This window comes from Daucus carota, chromosome 3, assembly GCF_001625215.2.
Source record: "Daucus carota subsp. sativus chromosome 3, DH1 v3.0, whole genome shotgun sequence".
Taxonomy (NCBI): Eukaryota; Viridiplantae; Streptophyta; class Magnoliopsida; order Apiales; family Apiaceae; genus Daucus; species Daucus carota.
In genome coordinates, this window is record NC_030383.2 from 61,286,030 (window position 1) to 61,302,021 (window position 15,992).

Below are 15,992 nucleotides of genomic sequence, written 5' to 3' on the forward strand. Positions count from 1 at the left end.
GTAATTTGAGGTGTAAAAAAAATATAGCTCTACATATTATTTTTCAAATTTTCTTTTTCTGAATAAAAATATAGATGTTAAATTTTTATTCAGAAAAAGAAAATTTGAAAAATAATATGTAGAGGTATGTTTTTTTTACACCTCAAACTACGTGTCAAAAGTCAAAGCGACTCTTATTACGGGACAGAGGGAGTATTAAATAGGTATTGAATTCAGGGAGTTAACAGATGGTTACACTAAAGACAGAGACAGAAAATCATAAATCCAACCTCCCAAAATTCTTCACGTGTTTAGCACGGCGAAGGTGTAATATGGCGAGGTGCTTATATAAGAAAGTTGTACTCAATATAGTTTAAATCATATTAAATTATTTTCTAATAATATATTTTTAACATAATATTTATGTATATTGTCAGTTAAAATTTAATCATTTTAATTAAGTCAAACTAAAACATGACTATTAAATTCCTCCGGTTTTCAAAAAAATGACATTTATCTTAAAATTTTAACTCATTGACTTCGTAGTTAAAATAAATTTTAAATATCTTTTTAAATTAAAAGAGCCGGCAACAAAAAAGACCTTTGAGCTGTGCTTATGAGTCGGTCAATGTGGTGAAGAAGAGACACAGATAACGAAACTTGCACTACAAATTTCACAAGACTTTACACTTTTCTATAACAAATTCATCCAACTTTTCATTTCTCTTTTACCAGACCAACCACTCAATATGTGCCTAGTTCTATAAGCTTTGGATTATGTGTCGGTTAATATTGCTTTACGTATGCACATTAAAACCATCTTTCGATCTCCTTTTTATTTTCTCAAATTTTAGCATTTAAAATACTACTATTTGATTATTTTTCACTTAAAAATCAATACTTGGTAATATAGTTAGGTGTTAATAAATAATTCATATAGTATTTGTATTATAATTTTACTATATTTTATCATGGGGTCCTTTTAAAATATTTCTAGAGTTTTTCTATCATATTATGATATTACTATATTTTGATAATAACTAATAAAAACCCATTTTCAAAAAATAATAATAATAACCCATAATTAAGTTAGAGGAGACATACTACAAAATCCTTTAAATTATAACCTAGCTAATTGAAAGATGGTACCGGTAGAATTGTTAGGACTCAGAAAAATATTGACTCTGACCTTACCTTATCACCTTGATAAACTAAAAACTACAACAAAATCAACACCCCTTTATTAATTTATTTATTAAGTTAACAAATTATTTGTCACGACTTGACCGCATGAGTATAAATATAGCAACCCTTCATCCTTTTTCATGCACACATCCAACTTTTGAAATCTTTCACTCTCTCAAATGGAGTTCAAAGAAGCTGTAATCATAGTTGGTGCGGGCCCTTCCGGGCTTGCAACAGCTGCATGTCTGAAAACACATTCAATCCCTTACATCATTCTTGAACGAGAAGATTGTTTTGCATCTTTATGGAAGCAAAAGGCCTATGATCGCCTCCATCTTCATCTAGCTAAGCAGTTTTGTCAGCTCCCTCATATGCCTTTTCCGAAATCTTGTCCTACTTTTGTGCCAAGGAAGCAGTTCTTGCAATACCTTGATGACTATGTCACACGTTTTGACATCAAGCCTTTGTACAAGAGGCTTGTTGTGTCTGCATTTTACGATGAGAGCTCCATGAAATGGACTGTGGAGGTTACTAATGGTGTCTCGGGCGAGGCTGAGAAGTATTATGGGAGGTTTTTGGTGGTTGCCACGGGCGAAACTTGTGATCCTTATGTACCTGAATTTGAAGGGTTGAGTAAGTTCAAGGGTGATGCTATTCATTCAACTCAATACAAATGTGGCGAGGCTTATGAGAATAAGCATGTTTTAGTTGTTGGCTGTGGAAATTCTGGCATGGAGATTGCTCTGGATCTAGCCAACTATGGTGCTAAGGTTTCAATTGTTGTTCGACGCCCGGTAAATTAGTTAACTAAATCTTAGAACTCTTCTTATGTTTTGTATGATTGTAGTTTACGTTTTTGACCAAACATAATTTATGTAGGCTCATGTTTTGTCAAGAGGGATGGTGTATTGGGGACTCATACTATTGAAGTACTTTCCTTATTATATGGTGGACTCTTTGATGCTCTTGCTTAGCAAGATCAAGTATGGAGATTTAAGCAAGTTTGGGATCCATAGGCCAGAGAAAGGCCCCTTTGCATTAAAAGTTAAGGATGGGAAATATCCTATTATTGATGTAGGGACATGCAAGAAAATCAAGTCTGGAGAAATTCAGGTACATTTTTTTCATTTCATTTTCAGAAAAATATTAGTGATTGTGACCGACAAACTAATTAGTAACTAGTAACAAGAAGTCGAGAGTTTAAGATTTGGATTAGGATAAAATAAGTAGTAGCTAGTACTTGTATATTGGTAAGTTTATGCCAGTAGTGGAAATAAAGAATGTATTGAGTTCTGCAAGAAGTGATGAATACTCTATTTGTGTAATGCAGTTACTTATAAGTAAAGTAAGTAGAATAATCTGTTCTGTGTAGGTATTGCCTGGACTCAGAAGCATTGCTGAGAGTGAAATCTTTTTTGAGGATGGAAGATCAGATCCATTTGACTCTATCATTTTCGCAACTGGTTTCACTAGGTCCACCAAGATGTGGCTCAAGGTTCTGCACACATTACATTTCCAACACTCTAAAAATACTCTAATTAGTCTTACTATTGAAGTCATGATGTTTCAAGTGTGTTTTTTAAGTAACAGAGTTTTTATGCATTGTAAAGAAGCTACATTGTGCATTTTTGTTCTTTCAGGGAGATGATTTTCTGTTGAATGAGGAAGGTTTTCCGAAGCCGGGTTTTCCGAATCACTGGAAAGGGGAGAAGGGATTGTACTGTGTGGGATTGGCAAGGAGGGGACTGTATGGAGCTGCAATGGATGCTGAGAACATAGCTAATGAGATCAAGAAGCTCTTCTGAAGTTTTATTAGTTTTTATCTATGGTTTGAAAAGGAATCTAAGTAATAAATATTATTGAAGACTTTTTGTTTTAGTATTTATTGGGATCTGGAGAAATATTTGACTTGTTTCAGAAGTATTTTGGGAAGAATTGATTATAATATATGGTGTTTTTAAATTTGGGATTCTATTATTTTTAAATTTTGTGTTTTTATTCTTCTGTACATGTCTTTTATTATTCATGGCCCATAATGCTCCCTAATAATATTGATTTCAATAAAATTATTAACATTTATTATATAGTGGTTGTGTTCCCTTGCTTTTTTGAGAATAAATAAAAACGTGATATTTTTGGATTGATTATCAAAATTGCATTTATTTAACACATTTCTCATGAAATGTAACACTTTGCTAAATTTTGTAAATTTAATGAATAGTTAGATAAACATGGAAAATAAGCAGATTGCGAAATAGTAATATAGGCCAAGTCGCAAGTCTGAACACTGTAGCGGGAGCCTTGTACACTCGGTAGGACTTTTGTAAAGCCGAATAAGTTCAGGCAATCAGGGAGAATTAACACTAAAAATGCAGGCAGCCAGAGAACAAAACTGGAATAGAGCACAGATCTTTGAATATTCTATACTCCGAAAAAATAAGCAAATAAACAACCATAATAATTCTGTGATGATTAAAACAATATATCATAGAAGACGTTTTAGCGAAGGAAGCAGTTTCAGCAGCAGTATAAACTAGACTGGGAATTCAAGAAGTGCTGCTGGATACATAATAGCAATCATCACTAGAAACTAGTATTTTACTCAACTAGAAGTACTTGCTAATTGCTACAGCCTTATTCACTGATGATAACTAATTTTACTGGTATTGTTTGAAATTTACGCATCTGTTCTAAATATACATCAGAAATCATATGCCATAAACACTGCGATGATAATAGTTCAAAAGGAGGGGCTAAGGAGATTCAACAAGCATAATTGCTTCTTAGTCTCAGATCATCATCATGCATCCCAGAAAAAGAAAATTTCATATACAAAGCATATAAAAATTACAACTTTTGGGGTGTATATTGCAAGATAATGCCAAGTACTTGGAGTAGCACAGTTCAGCGAGCTATATGTTATAAATACAAGGACGAATACAGGTTAACATAGCAATCCTTGATCTATACACAGTACACTTCTGTTTTATTCATTTATGAGGCGTCTCCAGTGCATGTCAGCACCAAAAACATTAATAGAACTAGGGTCTAAACGTCGATTGTTGAAAAATCAACAGAAGTGGTTAAAGAAATTCTGTCATATAGTGTCTTAGATTTTCAAAATATTTATTGCCTTAGCTTAGCATAAGAGGAGAATAGTCAGCAATACTTCATCAGTTGATTAGCATATAAAATCAACAATTCAGAACATGTTCAAGCGGCCATCCTCTCAAAAGAAAGGGGAGAAGATACAGACCGAACTCATATGTTCTTTGAATTTCAAATTGCATATGGAAAAATTATAATCGTGGCACAGTTGTTATGAACGACACAATGTTTCTTTTCTTGATCTCCAGAAAGAAAAGCTTCTGTATCTCACATTCTTTAGAGTGACATACAATCCAAAGCTAATCCCACTATCACTAGATTAATGACTTACCTCTGGTAGTTGGGTTTGGACATCCATGTCTGGACTGTCCAAGGCTTCACTGGATGATTAATGACTTACCTCTGGTAGTTGGGTTTGGACATCCTTGTCTGGACTGTCCAAGCCTCCACTGGATGGTGGTGGATTGCTTTGATGCATACCTGGTGCAAACATCGGAGGGCCACCACTTGAAGCAGGAATGCTACCTTGAAACATTGGCAGGGGGTTCATTGCCATTGGCAATTTTCCATCAGTTTGAGTGGAAAAGGAAGGAGGACCGGGTATCGCTGCCATCGGGGGCATGCCAGGGGCAGGAGCATACCCTGACAAGAAAGCACAAATAATTAGACACAATAATATTTGGAACATATACAAACATATAGCCAAAAGAAGCATGATATGCCAATCTTATGAAATCATAATATACTACGTAAGATCTGCGATTATCTCTGAGGAGGGGGAGGGGGTTAAAATTAGTTTTATGATTCTTGATAATATCAATTTAACATTTAACACCAAAAACATTTTGCCACAGTAAAACAGATCCAAATATTTACAGAATTATAATATGATCCACTAAAAAGACAATCTTTCCTTTGCTTAAAAGTATGAAACAGACTATTTAGTATACTAGTACAGACAACATAACGTCATCCAGTGGAAAGCCGGTTAAGTAAATATAGGGTTAATAGGCTAAATCATAATCAAACTGACCTCTAAGTTGCAATTTCATAACTGAACTCAAAAAGTTTGCAATCGACTAACTAAACTAATATTTAGTTGCATTTACATGATTGCCGTTAAAATATTTAACAAAGCTAACGGAGCGCTGATGTGGCTGGATGACGTGTAAAAAAAAATCCATTAAGCTTGCTGCTTTTCATAACCCATCAGTAGTTAAATGAAGAACCCGACCCAATTACAATATATACTTACATGTTCATACAGAAGCACCTAACACCATTACTGAACTCGACTTCTTTCTCTAGAATTTCACTGCTACAAATTCAGCTTTAATAAGAAAACTCAAATATATGAAATTCACTTGCCTGGAACAAATGGAGAGATGTGATCTGGCATGGCTGAGGATTTTGGCCGATAAATGAACATATAATAATATGCGGATACGGAAAGCATCAGCTTTAACTTGATGAACTTATCCACATTTAGGACTCAGGAGAACATAGCACCAAGTAGGTCCATATTCTTTCGAATGCAGAACCATCATTTTAAGATGAAGAAATCAGTATACAATGAAGCCACTATTTAAGGTCACTTGCGCTTGGAAAAAAATAACAACAAAATCAGCCGGTTTGAAAAATTTAACGTCTCTCCGTTACAATTGAGTATAAGTTAACGGCTGTGCAACTTTTTTCTCGTTTAATTATCAAAATGCAACTAAATATTAGTTTAGTTAGTCGATTGCAAACTTTTTGAGTTCAGTTATGAAATTGCAACTTAGAGGTCAGTTTGATTATGATTTAGCCTATTAACCCAGTAAATATATAGCAAGTTTAAAAATAAATCATTTGCTTCAAAGGGCTAATTCCACTGAATAGTTCGAATACTGATTGTTGTACCTGTCCTTAAGACTGCTTTTTTTCAAATCCAAACTTCGGAGTGAATGTCATTACTGGAAGAGATTCTCTACAAATTCATCCCTGTACATACAGCTTACATGCATAAGAACGAAATTAAGCATTCACTGGAATAAAGGTCTGCTATCTATTAACCAAATATATGACTCTGCGGTGAGGTAAATGGAATGATTAATACAACTATAGCATTGCACAACCTTCCTATTCAACTAATGATATGAAGAACTGTTTTTCCATCAAGTAAAAAATAAAACAATCTTTAGCTTTGAATTGCCAATCCATCATCAGATTCAAAAAATGCTTATAACCTGTTGGTGTTTGGTAAATTTTTGTGTGAATTATGCAATTACCTTATTTATGTGTTGGTTAACATATTTTAGTTTAAATATATTTTTGCTAAAAACTTAAGATGACTGCAAGCGTGCGAAAGAGACACTAAGATATGGGGGGTATTAGGAAGAGTTGCCCAAATTTACTTAGTCTCTGACTCTGCATTAGCTTAAGCTTTAATATCTGTTGGCAAACTAATATGCTATTAAACCACACAAAAATTTAAATGATAATGTAGCCCGTAAAAACTTCCTCTAAAGAAACACACTGTCTCTGTTGCTTCCTGTAGAGAGACACACTGTCTTCGTTGCAATCAAGATATACAAGGGGTTCAGGTGCAGGGATAACATTAACCCTGGATATTTACTTATACCGTTAACTGTTTTTCATTACATCTCTACTATCCAAGCCATGCAAATATAAAGCAACTAATCCAAACTTGAACCCAGAAAATGTTAAACCCAATTTCAAAGCAGATTGTCTGTAGCACTGGAATTAACTATAATCTTATAGAATCACGGGTCATCAATTTAGATTTATTATAAAGACGCCTGCTCTACCTAAAAATAGAAGACCTTTCATGTATATCTCATGTGCAGGCAGAAGAAAGCTCTACACATGTATTCTACAAGCTTGATGGTGTTATCAACTTATGAATGACATCTTTATTTTGTACTATTAAAGACGAAACATTAAAAGTTTTGGTCAGTCGGTATTGGGCATGTATACAGGCCTTTTTAAATTATAAAACATGTTCTTTTATTTAATACTAATATACATTTAAACGTCCTCATTAAAACCCATCTCTTGGGCTTGTTAACTTATGAATCTTTTGATGGGTTTAACTATGGGATAATTAATTTATAGGTCCTTGAACTTTGGCCCATTTTTGGTTCGCGTCCTTGAACTAAGTTTGTCAACGTGCGCATCCTTAAACTTTGTAAATTTTCAACTCAGGTCCCTCCGTCAGTTTTTAACTAACGGACGTTATCTTAAATTTGGGGGTTTTTGATTCGTTGATGGATTGATGAAACTGATGGCATGAGAAGTTTCGGGAGGTCAAACTGAAGAGATTCATGTAGGTTTCGATGGCGGAGGATTGCCAAAATGGTAGCCGGAATCAATGGCCATTTTCCGGCCGCCGGAGAGATTGTCACCATTCTGGCAATCCTCCGCCATCGAAACCTACATGAATGTCTTCGGTTTGACCTCCCGAAGATTCATATACCACCACTTTCATCTATTCATCATCGAATCGAAAACCCCCAAATTCAAAACCCTAATTCACTAACTTCCGTTAGTCAAAAACTGACAGAGGGACATGAATTGGAAATTTACAAAGTTTGAGGATGCGCATATTGACAAACTTAGTTCAAGGACGCGAACCAAAAATGGACCAAAGTTAAAGGACATATGAATTAATTATCCCGTTTAACTATTAGAAACTTATTTAGCATGTCCAATAAAAGTACTTACTTAACATACCCAATAAAAATATATTAACCCAAACATATATATTTAAAAATCTATTTTAATAGAAAAAATACATATTATTCTAACATAAACACATTTTCAGGATTATCAAAAAAAAAAAACACATTTTCAAAATTAAATTAAATATTAACACATATACAATAAATGAATAAATATTAAAGTCAAATGCACGGGTTATAAGCTAGTAACTTATAATAAAGCACATATACCTTGTACACCGACACGTAGTATCATTACAGTCATCCAACTTTATTGGGCTTTACAGGCTCATAATTAGTAATCACAATCTCAAACATGTAAAAATTATTTATGACTTCCAAACCGTTTCTTATGGTTTATCCCACGCATCAAACATAGAGACTCGGGTATGTTCTAAAGCAATACAAGTGAGATCAACTCTAAAGTCGGTCCAACCAAGCCACCAGGGGAGAAAAGGTTCCCCGTGCCAGACACTACCTAGATATGACTCGACAAATCAGGAAATGCTGTTCACTCCACTCTATGCCCAATTCATGTATCCCAAGTACAATATACTTATATATTGTGAAGCAATGAAGGAGCTAACAATCAAGATGCATAAACATGAGAATTGCTAAAACCTTAAATGTACCTGGTCTGTACAAGACTGGAGGCCTCATTCCAGGGACAAACGGTGCATTCCCAGGAAACTGCATATTCCCTTGCATTGGTGGCATCATAGGAGTTGGTAGAACAGGAAAATTGGGTCTCATCTGGTTGTAAACTCCACCAACTTGCTGGAAAACAGGAGTTTGCCCAAGATGTGCCTTAATCCTTTGGTCAACCAAAAATTGGCTTTGTTGCGCTTCAAATTGCATATAGTAATCTCTCACATTTGCCTATACACATACGCTCATAAGAAAACTCATTGTGATGTGATGACTAACACTAAAAGAAAATAAAATAAATAGCTTGGTACCTTGTGTTTGTATCCCGCATTGTGTTGCTTTCGAACAGAAGGCTGAAATTACAAAACGGGGAGCAGTGCTAAAAATGGTGAGTTGGGCTAATAAAAGACTTGATACAATACGCAAATAAGAAATCGTTTGGACAGGCGGATTCACATCTCTTACAACCAACAGAGTATTCTATTCTTGGAGCAGAAGCAATGCAACTAGATTGGAAAGAGAAGGAATACACTCCTCAGTTTGAATGCACTTCTCAGCTTATAGATTATTACAACATATATAGTGAGTGACAACTCTGACATAACATACCATCACCCTTACTATATAATAAACAAGCTATTAGCTAGAGAATATAACAGAGTTACATTATGTTAACATCAATATAACATACACTATGCAGCATTGAAGCAAATAAACCAACCTTGAATCCACATATTTTTAGATCTTAAACACAGTTTTTCATAGAAATTTGAAATGCAGGAATAATGCATCTTCAGAAAATCCAGCTCTAGCATATATATCAATGATCTCGATTTGGAACCAGCCAGACATACAATAGACGCTGGAACACTGGAACCAACTATAATCTTTAAGAATTACCAGCCATTCATTTGTATGTATAGACCACTGGACTCCACTCTCCTCTCAGTAACAAGAGGTAAAGAGTTGAAGCACGTGGAATCACAAGCATTCAAGTATTTAATTTGACGCAATTGACAATTTCAAAAAGAACCTCGTACACCAGACCAGCTGCAACTAAAAATAATATTCAGATATGCTTTCTCATATAGTCATATCAGAACTAAACACAACTAACAACTTTGCTGAAAGTTCTGAACTTTATCATGAAAAGAACCACACAAATATAGTTCATACATATTTTATTTCTCCAAGAATATTAAAGACAGCCAATTCATATACAGGCACTTAACAAATTTTCGAAAAAAACCTTTACATTATTAAATTTCAGGGGGCCTTTTACAATTTTATAAAATTTAGGAGGACACGTGTCTCCTCTTACCTCCTAATAGATCCTCACCCGATACCGATATACAATCACATCCATTTAACAGAAATTAAAATAACAGAGAACCAAGAAAACTTACAGAATCATGAGTCAGATATGTGTCACAATAATCACAATAGTACCTGCAAATCAGCCAAAAAACAAACAAAATAACTACAAAAACTAGAACAAAATACATAGTCAAGAAGGGTCATTTAAAGTACTTTACCTAGGCATTATTTCTGGGCTTGAGCTAAATTTTATCACCCAGAAGAGTTAATAATCAAGATTTGAGAAGAACCCTAGAAAAACCCACAAACACATTAGTACTATATGAATGTTGTGAAGCCTGAAGGGGCTAAATTGTCATTGAGGGCCTTTATGTTTTTAAGCGAACGACGTCGTTGGCAGAACCCCCAGGCCCCAAAATAGAAAATAGGACTGCTGATGTATTATTAAACGGTTTTGTCTTAAAGAATGTGATAAATGATTGTATAGATTCATATATATTGTGTGTGTATGTATTTCAAGAAAAGGGTAATGAATTATTGCTGTGGAATTTGAAGTAATGGATGCAGATTCTAAAAAGGGTATGTTCTTACATATTAGATTGTAAGAATTGAATCTTTTTGTTTATGATTTAAGAAAATTATGTGTTATGTTAGTTGGTTTGTTTATGATGTTTGTTTGAGTGTTGTGAGCTTAAAGTTTGCATTTTTATGAAGATTTGATGTGGTTTTGAATTGGGTTGGGTTGGCCTTTGGTCTGTTTGAAGATTTGATGTTTTTGTAATGGATGCTTGAACAGGGTCAATGAGGACTAATGAGAAGCAGAATTGGTGGATTTCTCCAACCAATGTAGCTTATCATTTTGGTACCAGTGGAACTGCCGTTGCCGCTGCCACAGCCATAACTCATCCTCTAGGTTTGTTGCTCTCTCTCAGGGTATATCGGGTTTTTAGGCCTTGTTCGTAAATGTGTTAATGTCATGTATTGATGTTTTTGATTTCATGAGATTAAAAGTATATTCTTTTGGTTTTGAATAAGTAGTTTTAGAACTTTTTCTTAAACTATATGATGTCCTAAGCTATATAATTTGAAGAATGTGGCACTCCAACAGGAGCCTAACCCTAACCATTCACTGAAAGATCAGAGCATCGCCAACAGCATCCTATGTGGTTCCTAAAATATATAATAAGAAATTAAACTCCTGGTAAACTAGGATATTATATTGAATGACAACTTCAACAACAATCATTATTTGTGTGTTCTATTATTATTATAATATTAAATTCAAAATCCTTTAAGAGGGAGTTTATGTGAAAGAGAAGGAAAAGAGTGTGAAAAAATAGAGAAGTGAAAATTTTAATGCTAGAAAATAAAAGAGGGAAATGAACATGTTAGTATGCTTCTAAAGTTGCTCTTTGGAAGCATCTACTGGTTTAGAATTTTTTTCAAATTTAGACCCTGGTTTGTGTTTGTGTTTGAAAGACGTTTTAAAGGTATTCGTATTTTAGTTTATTTGTGTTTGCGTGAGAACTTTCACTCCACAAGTACTTCTTGATTTTAAGAAAACTCTATTGAAAGCAGTTTTGTAGAGATGGTAGCTTTCAATATAATGTATAATGAACGAACAACCTTCGCTTATGAGTCTCAAATAAACTGCAAGAGAACAAGATGTAATCTGATACTCTCGTTTTTTATGTTTAAAGATATGATTTTATGAACATATTATATACATGTATAGTACAGAATACAGATAGTGTTTGTCGGTTAAAATTGAAGGAATTAATATTCTATCATATTGTCTAATAGTGTAATATAGATAATCCTAGTTTCGGAATGCAGATGTTCTTAAAGTTAGGCTTCAAATGCAACTAGTTGGCCAGAGGGGTCCTCTAACAGGAATGGTATGATTTGAATGCTTTTGTTGTTTTATGATATCTGGTTTATAAAAGCATTATATAGCCAATTTATCCCACTCTGTATGTATCAGGGTCAAGCTTTTGTTCAAGTTCTGCAAAATGAAGGGGCTAAGTCGTTGTATCGGGGACTAACTCCTGCACTTATGAGGTCAGTTCTCTATGGTGGTCTCCGTTTAGGATTGTATGAACCATCAAAATATGTCTGTGAATTGGCTTTTGAGTCCAACAATATCTTGATGAAGATTGCATCTGGAGCATTCTCTGGTGCCCTTGCCACTGCATTAACCAACCCTTCTGAAGTGCTAAAGGTATCTCTATTTTAGAAAGTCTGAAAACCTGTTAGACTTTGCCTTACATTTTGTTCCTCGTCTTTAGGTGAGACTGCAGATGAATCAAAATTCTAGTACAGGACCAATTGAAGAATTGCGGAGAATATCTTCAACAGAGGGAATGACTGCCCTTTGGAAGGGGGTTGGTCCTGCTATGGCCAGAGCTGCTGCTTTGACTGCATCGCAGCTAGCCACATATGATGAATCAAAGCAGGCAAGTTCTAAGGATGTTGAATGACATAAAAAGATTTCTTCAAGAGTTTAGAGTATACGTAATTTCTAGTCTGAATGGCATGAAATAAAAAGATAAACCAACTATAATTGCAACGATCTACTTGGTTCTATATTATCTCATCCATTCTAGTTATCCTTTTACATATTAACATGCCATATAATATTTAACTGGTTGCAATCCGACAAAGGGAACAGCTAATCTTTTCCTTGCTTCTATTCATGCTTATATTACCTGCTCATTAATTTTTTTTTATCTTGCACAACACAGGTCTTGACAAGATGGACTCCTCTTGAAGAAGGATTTTATTTGCATTTAATGTATGCAACTTACACCTTCCCCCCTTTTCTTATGACAATTCATTTCATATATGTATATATACCCATTCCTCCGTTCTTGCGTTGAATAATTTTATTTTGCATAAATATGTCAAAAGGATTTAAAAAAATGTAAGAGAACAATAAAAATTTAAATTAGCTGAATAAAATGAAAACAGATGCTAATCATCTCTTCTGTATGTCCTATGGGTCAGAAATTAACCTTTAATTGCATCTTCTGAAGCTCAAGCACAATAGCAGGAAGTATCAGCACCGTCGTTACTGCACCGATAGACCTGGTCAAAACCCGTCTAATGTTGCAACGGGAATCTAAAGTAGTAGGAACCTATCAAAATGGATTTCATTGTGCATACCAGGTATTGCAATTTGCTATATCCATTGATGACTGCCTAAGTGCTTATCTATGCTAAGTATATAACCCTTCGAAAAGTGGGCTGAAGCAAAAGTTTTGTGGATTACTTGGGCACAGTAGCAGTGACTAAATGACTTTATCATTCATTTATTGTGACTTGGGCTCTTTCTCATGTGCTTATAATCCTCAATATTAGGTTCTGCGAACTGAAGGTCTCAGGGGACTATACAAAGGGTGAGATGCATTATTACATTGATTTTTTCCTTTCATAAATGTCTGGTCATCTGTTTTAAAGGTTTCGAGGTGTGTTAACTTTGACATTTTGCCAGGGGGTTCGCCATCTTCGCGAGACTAGGTCCACAAACAACAATCACATTTGTAATATGTGAAAAGCTGCGGGAATTTGCTGGACTGAAGGCAATCTAAGCAGGAGTACTGTTACGTCTTTATCGTTCATTAATGAGCAATGACATACTGGCACCAGCAAAGGTTTAAACCTCAGTGTTCCGGGTCATAGTTATTCTGTTAATCATTCTTTGAGTAATGTCAACTACCAGACATCATTTAAAGTACTGCAATTTGGTGTAGGCATTACACCCTGTTGTCGACGAGACGTCTTCATTTGGCTGGTGTACTTTCGCAATGTGCATGTATAGCATTGTTTCTGTGGAAATAATTTTTGATCAGATACTTGTTCACCACAGATAAAAGTTAAAAAATCTCCATTTTTACATTTTATTATAAAGTTTGCTTGTGCTATTTTATTTCGATAAACTATATTGTGTTGTACTGGACTGATAGATTGGGTAGTCGACTTCTATAGAGGAGTTTGTTGGGTTACCTCTGCTCTATTATGTTGTGAGGGTCTAAAACCCACAGGCTTTGGGCGTGAGTGTGTAAATATTTAAATTTATACTCCTTCTGTGTTTTCATTTGTGTTGATCGGATATTACAAATTATTATTTTTGATTGATAATTTTTGTGAATTGAAATTTTGATTATATCTATTCTCAGAAAAAATATATTTAAAAGATAATATTTTTAATTACCGGTTAAAGCACTTAGAAGCTTGTGTCAAAAGTAAAAACAAACAATTGAAGATAGTGAACAATATATTCATTCAAGGGAAAATATTCACTTCTTTCTTTTTTCACACTCTTTTCCTTATCTTTCCCATAAGCTCCCTCTTAATGGCCATCATAACTTTAAGCTTCTAAAAATATTTAAGAGATGATATATTCATTCGAGATTTTGAATTATAGTTAAAAAAATAAACAACTTTTTAGTTAGAGGAAAATTTTTTGGTGCAGGGACTATGATTACAAATGGGATTGAAGCCTATATAAATCCAAGATGCTACTAAAAGGTGTTTGTTAGAAAATTCATATTCAAAAATATGATAATATTGAAATTGGATGATTTTAACGTTTTCATTCCAAATGATGGATTTCAAATGAAAGTATTTGAGTTGTCATTTCAAATTCTCAAATTTATACTAAGATTTGAATGTTCTTTTCAAATGAAATTCAAATTCATATTCCCAAATAAGTCATTTGATTAAATCTAGAATTTCAAATAAAATCCAAATTCCTATACATATGAGGTTATTTAAATAGAATAACATCTAACGACATTTAAAAATCGATAATTTAGTTTGGACTCGCTAGAGTAGTGCATAGTATGAAATTTGTTAGGCATTGACGCATTGTATATATTTTGGAATTTTTACAATGAAGTTTTGAAGAATTGCCTTCTATTTTTTTTTTCCGGAGAATTGTGTTTAAATCTTAAATACTCTATTCCCACGAATTTGGTTAATCTAAATTTTTAATAACTTTTTTTGTTTATGAAATTCAAATTAGTCGTTTGGATTTAAAAAATAATAAAAATACATTTAAATGTGAACAATCCTTAATCTATATTTCCAGTTTTAAAACTCTACAATAATATTTAATTTATGAAATTTAATACATTATTTAAAATATGTATCAATTACAGACATTATTAACAGAATATTTATAATTAGTTTCTAGAATCCGTCTCGTCAATATATCATTATCCAGTATTTCGAATACAGAAAATCCTCAAATCTATTATCTATTAAAACCTTAATTAGAAGTGAAACTAGAAAACCAAACGACAGTATAAATAATTTAGAATCGAATTAGAAAATGGGGAGCCGTAATACATGCAAGTTGCAAGAAAGAGAATGTGTTTGATTGGATGAAGATTGGCGGGACAGTCTGGCGTCACTACATATACGCCTCGGTTTCCACGCTTTACTACGTCTTTACCCCTCTTCATCAACTTGACATTTTTGCCCTTGTCTGGATAAACCAAAGTCATTGTTTGTCTCCTTGTCACTTGATCACGTGTTTCCCTTGTCTTAAGTAAATTACACACAAACTTCTCGGTTTTGTATTTATCTCCATGCATTTTAGTTTGCATGTCATTTTTAAAATATTACTCCTCTTTGTCGATGAATTCTTTAGCCACGGAATTCGGTATGTATTTTAGATATTTAGAATTTATAATTTTATAAATTAATTTAAATATTTTATTTTTATTTAGATTGACTTAAAATGAATATAGAACTATATATTATAAAAATCATAAAATAATAAAGGGAAATTGTATAGAAATGAGTGGATACACACACTAAATTAAAGGCTAAACTACTTGTATATATGTTTTGCTGATAATCCTATGATGGGGTTTTAAACAAAGATTTCAAGATTTATATAAAAAATGATAAATAATTGAAGATTTTTGAAAAAATAATATATGAAAGATGAAAGAAGAAATAATAATATATGTCCTAGTATAATAACTTTCTTAAAACTTTTTTAATGATATTAGAAAAAATTATTAT

At 33.5% G+C, this 15,992-nt stretch overlaps 3 protein-coding genes across 3 annotated transcripts; 2 read left to right on the forward strand and 1 right to left on the reverse strand.

Annotated features, from left to right (window-relative positions):
- The first annotated feature begins 1,291 nt into the window (after positions 1-1,291).
- On the forward strand, positions 1,292-3,168 carry LOC108211879 (probable indole-3-pyruvate monooxygenase YUCCA10). Its single transcript, XM_017383588.2, has 4 exons — positions 1,292-1,958; positions 2,044-2,277; positions 2,537-2,659; positions 2,805-3,168. The coding sequence occupies exons 1-4, from the start codon at positions 1,344-1,346 to the stop codon at positions 2,967-2,969; spliced, it is 1,137 nt and encodes a 378-aa protein (XP_017239077.1). The 5' UTR covers positions 1,292-1,343; the 3' UTR covers positions 2,970-3,168.
- Positions 3,169-4,320: 1,152 nt separating this feature from the next.
- LOC108210456 (U1 small nuclear ribonucleoprotein C) lies at positions 4,321-10,331 on the reverse strand. The gene is made up of 5 exons (XM_017381741.2): positions 10,175-10,331; positions 10,046-10,088; positions 8,951-8,992; positions 8,624-8,870; positions 4,321-4,914 (listed from the first exon to the last, which is right to left on the reverse strand). The coding sequence occupies exons 1-5, from the start codon at positions 10,180-10,182 to the stop codon at positions 4,661-4,663; spliced, it is 594 nt and encodes a 197-aa protein (XP_017237230.1). The 5' UTR covers positions 10,183-10,331; the 3' UTR covers positions 4,321-4,660.
- A 41-nt stretch (positions 10,332-10,372) lies between these two features.
- Positions 10,373-13,879, forward strand: LOC108210455 (uncharacterized). The gene is made up of 9 exons (XM_017381740.2): positions 10,373-10,535; positions 10,753-10,869; positions 11,793-11,854; positions 11,941-12,177; positions 12,245-12,412; positions 12,701-12,750; positions 12,992-13,124; positions 13,317-13,354; positions 13,450-13,879. The coding sequence occupies exons 1-9, from the start codon at positions 10,514-10,516 to the stop codon at positions 13,544-13,546; spliced, it is 924 nt and encodes a 307-aa protein (XP_017237229.1). The 5' UTR covers positions 10,373-10,513; the 3' UTR covers positions 13,547-13,879.
- The last annotated feature ends 2,113 nt before the right edge of the window (positions 13,880-15,992 follow it).